This window comes from Scleropages formosus, chromosome 8 (genome assembly GCF_900964775.1).
Source record: "Scleropages formosus chromosome 8, fSclFor1.1, whole genome shotgun sequence".
Classification (NCBI taxonomy): domain Eukaryota; kingdom Metazoa; phylum Chordata; class Actinopteri; order Osteoglossiformes; family Osteoglossidae; genus Scleropages; species Scleropages formosus.
The window spans coordinates 30,881,533-30,892,235 of NC_041813.1; the positions used below are offsets into that span (position 1 = coordinate 30,881,533).

A 10,703-nucleotide genomic window follows, 5' to 3' on the forward strand; every position below is an offset into this window, starting at 1 on the left:
GCAAGTTTCTTTACTCTCCTGCTGCGTATTTTTGGGACTTGAGTAATAGCTCATTATTAATTTGTTTTCGACAGCGTACTTTTTGAGAATTCCAGCATAAATGTGCATGTCATATTTTTCAAAGTGATGCATATCGTTTTTTTCAACTTCCTGTGGGCCATAGCTCTTCAATGCTGCTTGAAAACAGGTGTTAAAAAACATTTGAGTTACAACAAAGGGGACTGTGGACTGGAAAGACCAGCAGCCCACGGTTTGATGAGCACCCCGGTCCATTGGCGTCACGGCGAGTTTTTGTCTGCTGAACCCGAATATATGGTCACCATTGTGAGAACTGCCGCTTATACAATCGTATTACGTTCAAGAGCTGTTTTTGTTGTTGTGAAAGAGAGAGATACACACACGCACTCTAATTACCGCAATGGGGGCCAGGCTGAGAAAAGCACAACTGAAATGATTTAAAAACAAAAAAAAAAAAAAAAATCACAACGCCGACACACAGGGCTACGCTCCAAAAACGTGGTTAACAGACATCGTCATTTCAGATCCCCTGCAGGCTGATCACCTGTGCGACAAGCGTCCCGTTTGGACTGTGTGTGGTAAGTCAACCCTCCTCCTCCGTTTTGTGCCCCCACCGAGAAAAGCCAGGGGCAGCTGGTAGGGTAGTGGCTAGAGGTGCTGCCTTTGGACTCAAAGGTTGCTGGTTTGAATCCCCCCTCCAGCTGTAGTACCAGTACCCTTGAGTAAAGTACTCGCCCTAAATTGCTCCGGTGAAATTACCCAGCTGTGTAAATAGGTAAATAAGCATAGGTGCTTTAACATTGTACGCCGAGTTAGAGGAAAAGCATCAGTCAAACGTGAAAAGGCCGTGCTGTTCGACAGCTGGGTTTTTTCCTTCGAACCCCGAATGTCTGTCCGTGTCTCTCGCAGCAGCGGCTGTGTGTTACGCTCCAAAATTAGAGCAAGGAATCCAATTCAGACTTGAGAAAAACGCACTAAAAGCCAGTAATGGAGTCGTCGGTGAAAGAAAGAGTGCCGAGTGGCCGTAAGCACTGCTGCTCTCGCTCCGTCGCCGCGTGGACGCCACCCGTCCAACAAATGTGATGGGTCGCAGCGAAAAGGGAGACGTTCCAGCTGACATAACAAAAGCAAATGCAGAGGAAAACTACAAGAAAAAAGGCCAGTATTTATGCACCGGCTTAAAGAATCATAACTGCTGTATATAAAATAAATGCATTTCGTCACAATGTGTACATGTAAAATACAGGTAAACTGCTACAGCCCTTAATATAAGAATATATATGTGTGTTTACTGTATGTTATACAATTTTATATGTGAGTGTGTGTCGTGGGCTGTCTGCCATGCTGTTGTGCTCCTGTGTGTGTTTTGTGGGCGCCCAGGTCTCTCTAGATGGCCTGTTCCTGCTGGATGGCCTCAGCCGCCGGAAAGTTCCGCTCCGGTTCGGACGCCAACGCCGCCTGCCTCAGCGCCGCCATGTGGTTCTCCGCGGCGTGCAGCGATTGGTCGATCCAGTCGAGGCTGCCGGTCATGTGACAGGCGCTGCGGGTCACCAGCACCAGGTGGCTCACGGACAGCAGCAGGGCGGTGGCCCTGTTGGGACACAATTCAAGAAGGACTCGGACAGGGACCCTAACGCTCCAGGTACCTCCCTCCCCGTCACTCCTAGTATTCTGCACGTACAAGGGCCAGCCGGTAGCCTAGTGGTTAAAGCTGCTGCCTTTGGATCCGAAGGTTACGGGTTCGGATCCCCCGTCCAGCTGTAGGACCCTCAAGGAAGGTACTTACCCTCAGTCGCTCCAGTAAAATTTCCCAGCTGTATAAATGGGTAAATACTTGTAAGTACTTTAACATTGTAAGTCACTTTGGAGAAAAGATGCAGAAAAATGGTCCTGACAGCAGCAGCTGCTAAGAGGCCAAAAAACAATCTGCAATAAAAGAAGTTAAATTTATTTCCGTTTTAAAGCGGAGCACAGAAGAAAAACACTAAATATAAAAAAAAAAAAAATCGTTCTTACTTCCATACCCAATGTAGAATCAGAACCCACCCCAGAAATAGCGGAATGAGTAATCATACATTCTTTTTTTTTTATTTATTTATTTTTTTAATAGACACATCCAGTTGATTTTTCCGGAACAAGTTAGGGCCGATGAGTGGAGGACAGGTGTGTATATAAATGTGAAACATGACGTTTCCAGGATAGTGTCAGATCTCTCAACTGAGAAGGGCGAACCAGTCGTATTTTTCGTTTGCATTACCTGGCATCGAGAAGGATGGGATCCAGAGGGGGATACATGGACCGAACGACGTCGTCCACCCTGCGGGGGGTCAGAGGGAGAACCCGGTGACGGACCGTCCGGGAACGAACTTTAACTGCCTCCCTAACGGGCTTTGCGTGCGCGTTCGTACCTGGGGCTGATGCGTTTGGCCACCGTGATGATGTCGCTGAGGCTGGACGGGGCTTTCACCTTCGCCCCTGAGCCCATTGTCATGGCAACGAGCTTCTCTGTCAGAGTGTGGCATATCTGAAGTTGTGACACGCCAAAAGAGTGCTTGAAACGTGGTAAAACCTTACTTGCGGTACAGAGAGAATGTGTTGGAGGAAGCAGAACAAGTGTAGCAGAGACGTTACCTTTAATATAGCGATACAATGTGAAACCAAGCCCCTGGAAGGAAGAATGAATGAATGAATGAACGAACGAACGAACGAACGATGACGAGGAACCCAGAGTCGGTCACGACCACGTCAACCCTCCGCAGGCATCAGGCGAAACATACGAGGCGTCCTCGATCCAGTCCTCGTTCTCCAGGATGGCCTCGATGTGCGGGTTCGTGATGACCACGTCGTCCAGCTCCAGTTCCGAGGGCTCGCTCTGCGTCTCCATGGCGCCGATCAGGTCCACCGTAGGCCTGCCGACGGATGCTCGGGTGAGGCGGTTGGGAGAGAAGCGCAGCCCTGCGGGAAATCTAGCGCCAGCAGGTTGCAAGTTCCAATGTCACGCCCTGCGGAACCCCTGATCAAGGAACTAACGCAGAGCTGATGCGGTAAAATTACCCTGCTGTGTAAATAGCTACATAATTCTAAGTCACTTTGGAGAGAAAGGCCACCTAAATAAATTAACGTAGACATAAATCTTGGCCACATGCCACCGAGCCCTACCACCCCACCCTCCGAAGCGGTTCAGACTCCCCGGCCCTGCTTGGTTAAGGTATCGACTGCCCCATGAAGGACGGCTCCGATGAGAGGGAACAGTTAGGTTTGCGGGAGAACACCTTCAACGGTCCCCCGCCGTCTGGGGGCCGTGTCCGTCTCTCGAGAGCGAGATGTTTCGCGAGGGGAACCGCTTGAAAGCCGTATTGTTAAAGGCAAACAAAGGGACCGAGTATTTACACGGGGAGGGGAAAAAAAAAAAAGTGTGCCTTTCTTCCCCTACAGCGGCCACTTTGCCCGAAAGCCTCGTCTCTCCCGCTCCCCTTCCCGGCCGGAACATCGGTCGCGCCTCCTTCACCGGATCCTCGAGGGCCCGAGGCACGGCATAATGGGAGAAAGCCACGCTCTGTGGCGGCGAAAAGCAGGTACGCGCCGCGCTGCACTATTCGCCTGCTATCGGCGCCTGGAAGCGCAGCGCACTGCCGGTCCGTGGAGGCGCCACGCCGGCACCGCCGCGCTTCTCGGATACTGGCGGTTCGGTGTAAAAGCCCGCTGCGCTCCACCTCTCTTACTCCAACCATGGCACAAAGGTGCCGGTGGCACCGCTGCCACTGTGTAAACGCTGTAAATATATCCCGGAGGGTAAAGCGTGAGTCAAAATCGTTAATTCACTGTCAATCACTGCCCGTCTGGTTAAGTGGCCATGGAGTTCCAGAGTGTGTCCTGGAAGCGTAGGGTGTGAGGCTGGGGACGCCCAGGACGCCCATGTGCTGCACCACTGTGCCACCAATCTTCAACCCAAAATTACATACGACAAATAAGACCCCCGGTGGTGTTTCTGCCCCTCTTCCAGGTACTTACTTGGACTCGAACTGGTGCAGGGGCTGGTGGGGCGACAGTAGCGGTGGCGGCACACCACCACCAGGGCCACGAAGGACGCCAGGAAGATGGTGGCCAGCACCGCGATGGCCACGATCACCACCGTCTCCATGGCGACGCCGTGCGCGGTGCCAGCCGTTGCTCGGGAAAGCGGGGCTTTGACCAGTCGCTGCTCGGCTCGGTCGCTACGACTCCGCATTCATCTGGAGAAAAATAAAACAAAATTAGTGTTTTCTGGCTCCACCTGGACGCCACGCAACGGACCTGAAGTTTTCCGCATTCTTCAAGCTTTGCGTCGCACAACCGAGCAAAGCAAACTCGCTCTCTATTAGCTACCCGTTGTCCGTCGTCTCCCATTTTCTAACGTTTGCGCTGCTCTTTCTCTTGCCACGTGTGGAAACGCACAGATCCCGGCGGCGGCTCATTTGCGGCCGGGGCCGGGGAAAACGTGACGGATATTATTTATTAACATCGCAGCTTCGGTGCAGCGACGGAGGGCCGGAGGAAGCTGCTCTGCCGCGTCTCGACTAAACTGTGACGTGCGTATGGAGAAACGGACCGGCGAGACACCCGGACTTACCTGTCCTACGTTTTTACGACCCGCTTCCAGAGGAGGAAGGAAGTAGCTGGATGGCCTCGGCCATCGGGCCCCCATCGCCGTCGCCTTCCAGCCAGACTGCGAGGATCGCTCTTAGCTGCACTCTGACCAGGTTAGTTACTCATTAACCGGCTCCTTCTGGCGTCAGGTGTGGCCGTCTATCTCAGGTAGTGACGTGGGGAAGCTCCGCCCCCTTTTTTTCTTTTTTAATTCGCTCGAAAACTTCCTGGACAGAAGTTGTAGGTATGGGACATTACTACCAGACACACGTTTCACGAGCCGACCTGTAGGGCAGCGGTTCGAGCCACTTCCTTCCACTCAAAGGAGCAGGGTTCAAGTCCCGCTCCTGCTCCAGTACCCTTGATCAAGGTACTTGCCCTGAACCAATAGTGGAAAAATGGCCCAGATAAATGGGAGAAAATCAGTGTAAATAGTAACACCCCACCCCCAACGAACAGGATTCTGGGTAAGTTGCGGTTATCTCTGCCATTCACAGCACTGGCACATGCTGCATTGGGGGAGGGGGGGTTGCCAAACGTACCAAGACAAGCTGTCGCATTTATTTATTTACGTCACTATTTGATTGGCCGCTCACGTTTTGTTGGATGAGGAAGGTCCTAAAACGGGGGGGCTCGCGTTCTCGCACCGCTCGGCCCTCTCAGCCTTAAAAATAAAACAAACCGACGAGGAAGGAGAGTTGGCGTCGCTCGGAGAGCCGAACCGTCTCGTCTTCTTCGGCCAAGCCGTGTGGAACGCGTTCCGGGGGGTGGGGGCGGGGGTGTTGGACGGGGACGTCTCGGGACTCTCCGAGAAACACTGCATTTTTCATCAAAGGGAGTCGGGAAATAAATGTTGGATGAGAAGGGAAAGCGTGCGCCTCGGATGAAGGGAAGGAGGGAACAGGCGGTGTGGGGAGCGCCGCCATTGTTGGAGACGCTCAAGGCGTCGTGTTCGGGGATGATATGAGGCTTAAAAAAAAAAAAGCGGTTCGAAAAGAACTTGCCAAGTGAGACGCATGGAGCGAAACGCGCCTTTCGGTTAGCGGAGCCTCGCAGTAACGCGGCCCTGTCCGAGCGATTGCCGCCCATTCGTCCTCGCAGGAGGGATGGAGATGCGTAGCAGCTCAGAAACCACTGGCCGCTGCACCAAGTCGGGGAAGGAGGGCGCCGTCGCCGCCGGTCGAAAAGCCCCTTTGGAACGCGGTAATTCCCTAATAGGATTAGTCCGCCGTTTGGCGCGAACGTGAAGCGCGTGGTGCTGATGCTCCTTTAACCGTTTCGATTCCTGCGTTTCTCGCTCGACGGCTGCTCTGGAAACGGTGGCGCGCAGAAACGGGTGCGACCGCGACACACCCGTGGGCGCCGGCGAACCCCACCGTCTCCGTTCGACGCTCCGCGGGCGCCCATCCGCCGACCTCGACCGGGCCAACGGTTCGGTTCGCGGGGCGTCGCTCGAGGCCGAACGGAGGCTTCGGCGTCGAGCGCAGCCCCGCACGGCTCCGGAGTAACGCACGTTTTCTGTACCGTGCCTCACCTTACCTTACTTTACCTTACTGGTGTGTAAGGGGGAAGGGAGGCCGAATCCGAGCCTCTGACTCGCGAATCCCCAAATAGGACGACCTCGCCGGAGTTTAGCCCATTTAGAGGCTCGGAAGCTGAACGCTTACCTTGAATGACCTAATTATACCTTGTTTTACATAGTTTTTTATGTACAGGATCGGCGGGTTGACACATTGATCTTCTGCACAAAACCTTGTGTCTCATCCTGTTTACCTGTTCGCCACAGTCATCATGAGCAACTGAACATGGTGAAAGTGCAGCGCACTCAAACACTGTAACAACACACACACACACACACACACACACACACACACACACTTCGCAGTTAACTGTAATGCAAGGACACTTTTCCGCGCTGAAACGGGCGGACCCCCCCCCCCAACGAACACACACACAGGTCCCGAACTGAACTTGTTTCCTCTCAAGTGATACATTGTTACTTTCGCCCGCGCGCTGTGTTCACACACCTGTTTAGTCTTTCATTTGGAATCGACGCCGGATCGATGTAGCGGATCAATAATCAATAAACGGATCAATAATTAGTGCACCAGGCAAGTGTCCGCGCGCAGCTCCGCTCCTCTTCTTCCCGCCTCTTAGTTCCTCTCTCTTCTGCTCGCCCTCTACACCCCCCGGTACCTTGTTTTTACACTCACCCGCTCGCGCCGGACCCTTTCACCCTGCTTCTCTCACAGCGCGGGGGCGCGCCGGGGCGGGGGCGCGTGGAGCGGAGCCGCGGGAGCCGCGGGAGCGCGCGGCGAGGAATGTGCGTTCCGCCGCGGAGCCCAGGGCGCGAGCACGGGGTGTCCCGGGTTACTGTGTAACTGAACGAAGTCAAAGTGAACTTTCTTTCCCGCGCTCCTCAGCAGCAACTCATTTACACTGTTTTACCGCGTTAAGTGTGACGTACACGTGTATGGGGACATGGGCGGCGATACATACACCCCGATCTCCACTCGCACGCGCCCTCGGCGTGGCACCGTTGTTGTTGTTGCTGTTTGCGGTCCGCGCGCACTCGCTATTTGTACACAAACCGGGCTATGGCGACACCCGCCACGTGACTTCCAGATGCCCACGTATCCGCACGTTGTCCACCCCCCCCACCCCCCGACACGCACACACCTGTTGGCGGCGCTCCTCCCTGTGTGTCTCTGGTCACGTGTCCCACCGGCCCCATGAGCAGATGTGATTGTGAAAGATCTCCGTTTCGTTGTCAGACGCCGAATGTCCTCCCCAGTCCTGTCATCACCAACATTTACCCTGAGCGCCGCGGTACACCTGACCCAGTCCACCAGGTACCGCAGGCCCGCCCCCCCGGCCTTGCGTGCCAAAGCTCCCGAATCGGTCCGCAGCGGCTCCGTCGAAGAAGTCCTCACGAACTCCCAGCTCTTCTCGAAATGTGCCCCAGTACTTCGTTTTACCCCGAGAGCCTTTCAAATGTGCCCGCTCCGTGGCGACGGAGCCAAGCCGTGCGCTCGCCGACCCGGCCACTGCGTGGCGCTCTTCTCCACGTGCTCCTCCGGCGGCGCGGACCCGAGGACGGCCGTAGGGCCCAAAGCGCGTGTCCGTGGCGGAAAGCAAAGTGTCCCTCCGAACGCCTCCTGGTGAATCCGAGTAAACGCGGTAAGAAGTCTCCAGAGAGATGAGGGGAGGGAGGATTTTGCGATACCTTGCGCGGCCGTGCGTCTGTGCGTGCACGCGCTCTGAAGGTGCTGCGAGGTAAACCAGGACTGCATCTCGTCTGCGTTCCCCTGTACCAGGTGTAGCCGAGCGCCGGTGTGGGTGCGGAACGACGTGGCACGCCCCTCCCCCCCCCTCGGGTGGTGCCACGTGGCTTTGAGCGGTGCCGGCGACAGCCGTTCCGACCTCGGGGGTTCGCTTCGGAGCCAGCCCCCTCCCCCGTCCCGCATCGCCGCCCGCGGCTCGGCTGGGGTCCGGAGGTCCGTCCCAGGCAAGCCGTTCGCGCGGCTTCGTCCCCGTGGCTCTCGGCTCGGCGCCCCTCGTTCGGCAAGCCGGCGCGTCACGGCGTCGTGGCACGGTACGCACCTGGAGGCGTCGGGCCTAGTCCGTCGCGTTGCTCGGACGCTGCGGAGCTTCTCCTCGGTTTCCCGTGATCCCCAGCAACGTCCCGCATGTCCTTCGCTTGCCGTTGAATAGAACACAAAATTGTGATACTGTTGACCCGTCGGTAGGTGTGGGTGTCTGTCCCCCGTGGGCTTTGAGCGCTCTCGCTATTTTAGGGCTGCGTTCTGTTTGTTTTCCACACGACAACACTGTCACGGCGGCACGAAAGCGAGTGATTAATTTTTAGAAATAATTCCGAAATGTGGATTGTTTATTCTAGTAAGGAGAAAAGCCATAATAACCCTGCCTGCCTGTACAGCGGCACTTTCGCACTTTTCTCCGCAGGTTACGGTGCGTCTCGTGCTCTTTTCGGGACTTGCTGCGTAAGATGTGGAGCTGATGGGATTCTTTGATGCAGCTGCAATGCTCTGATCAGTTCTGCGAAAGAAGATGTGATTTAAGATGACGCAGGACGGCTCCGACGGGCCCAAAAGCTCACGATGATTGTGCATTTCCTTCCGACACACCTGTGGAGCACAAGTGGGCAGCTAAATCCGAAATCTTGAGACGTGAAGCCGACGAGGCCGTTGTGTTTTTATGCAGCACTCCTCATGGGCGCACGCACGCACGCACGCACGCGCGCGCGCAACCCCAGTATACTTGGCAGTATTGAATGAGCAGGTGAGTAACTCTACCGGGGGTTTGGTTTAACTTAGTTTTACCGCGGGACGCCTGAATCGAATTCCATCCTGTCTGGGCTGGAAGCCAAAGCCGTCCTGCCCCGCCCCGCCCCCGCACCCCCAGCGTGGCGACTGGCTCCTCCAGGCAGGAAGATGAAGGCCGCTGCCCCCCCCACCCCTTCTGGCTGAGCACAATGAGCGTTGCCCTTCTCCAAAGGACAGTTGCAGTTATATTTGTATCTCGTATCTGCGGTCCAAGGATACATTCTGGCTAAAAATATCCCTTTGCATTGAACTGCGCCAAAATGTAACCAGGGAAAAATTTCAGTAATATAGTTCCTGCTGGAGCGTGCAGATCGCACCGCATCGCATCGCACCGCACCGCACCGCACGAGGACAGGATCCATCTGCCGCGTTTGCGCCCGTCGCCGTTCAAAGCCGGGTCGTACTTTCGCCCCGTGACACGCTGACGCTGTCGCTGTTACTCCTCCAGACTTCCTCTGATCCAGTCTCCTCATAACCCCCCCCGAGCCCCACCCCCCGCGCACGAAATATAATTCAAATATCTGTTCCATTACTGCCTCGCGTCGAAGCCCCCTGTTTTTTTTCCTCTTCCTGTGCGGCACGTGTCCAGCAACCCAAGCGTTCTGTGTGCGGCTGAGGGGCGGGGCGGTGCGGTGCAGTGCGGGGCGGGCGGTTGGCAGTGTCAGGAGGACGCGGTCGGACTGCGGACCAGACCGCGTTGGGCGAGCTGTGCTTTGGGCCAAGGGGCCTGTGCCGCGTACCGAGGGGCGTCGTTCCTGGAGGCCTGGACAAGCAGCATGGTGCCCGGGAACGGAGCGCAACTCCTCCCGTGCTTCCCAAGGAGCCCAGAGCCTCTGAAGGATACTTTCCATCAACATATTGTTAGACCAGTGACCGAATGTGGGGTCGTCGTGGCCCAGAGTCCATCCTGGCCGCATTGAGACACAGGGCAGTCGCGCACACCGTGGGGAGTCGAGAGTCAGCGGTTCACCAGAAACGCATGTCTGTATGTTCGCACCCACAGACCAGGAGCCGCGAGGCGCCTGCTGCGCCGCTGTGCTCCCCGAACAGCAGCAGAGTAAAATAACAAGAAGGGCAAATGAATGCAACGCAAACAAAGAGCGGGGAAGCGACTAGAAAGGAGTCATGCAGATGCGCTGTGTGTGTGCAAGTGTCCCGCTGCACCGCTGTGCAGCAGTCGGTGGTTAGATACAAACTGCGAGTTGTAGAAATCGCACTCTAGCTGGTGCGTCCGGCCGTTCCGGGTCAGCGTGGGCTCTCAAACCTTGGAGCGACGGCTCCTGAGTTGGATCCCCTCCCCACAGGCCCTCACGAGGAACCGTCTGGGACGTTGCTCCCGCGCGCCTCTGTCGGAAAGCAGCTGCGCGGGTGACGTGCGACGAGGGAATTTCTGCAAACAGATGGCAGCAGGGAGGAGAGGGGTGTGTGTGTGTGTGTGCGTGTGTGTGCGTGTGCGTGCGTGCTGGGGAGAGGGGGGCGGTGGTCGCCGTGTCGGATTCCTGGAACAGGAGCTCTCCGGGCACATTAATTTGTTCGGTCGCGTTGCGGTAAGCGCTCGTCTGGGGTCGTTCCGCAGCCTCTCGGGTGGTGGGGTCCAGATCCACGGGCCGCATGCGCCACCGCAATCGGAACTCGATTAATGCATCAATAAGGCGTTTGGACCGCCGTTCGAAGTTCAGGAGGATTATCGCAGAGTGGGAATGAAAAATTCCC

The 10,703-nt window shown here is 56.0% G+C and overlaps 1 protein-coding gene across 1 annotated transcript; it reads right to left on the bottom strand.

Moving 5' to 3' along the window:
- Positions 1-734: 734 nt before the first annotated feature.
- Positions 735-7,256, bottom strand: LOC108941783 (transmembrane protein 98-like). The gene is given in 8 exon segments (XM_018764628.2): positions 735-1,609; positions 2,276-2,335; positions 2,427-2,542; positions 2,650-2,683; positions 2,796-2,927; positions 4,030-4,051; positions 4,054-4,250; positions 7,144-7,256. Coding segments are annotated over 7 exon segments (762 nt in total). The 5' UTR covers positions 4,247-4,250; positions 7,144-7,256; the 3' UTR covers positions 735-1,404.
- Positions 7,257-10,703: the final 3,447 nt, after the last annotated feature.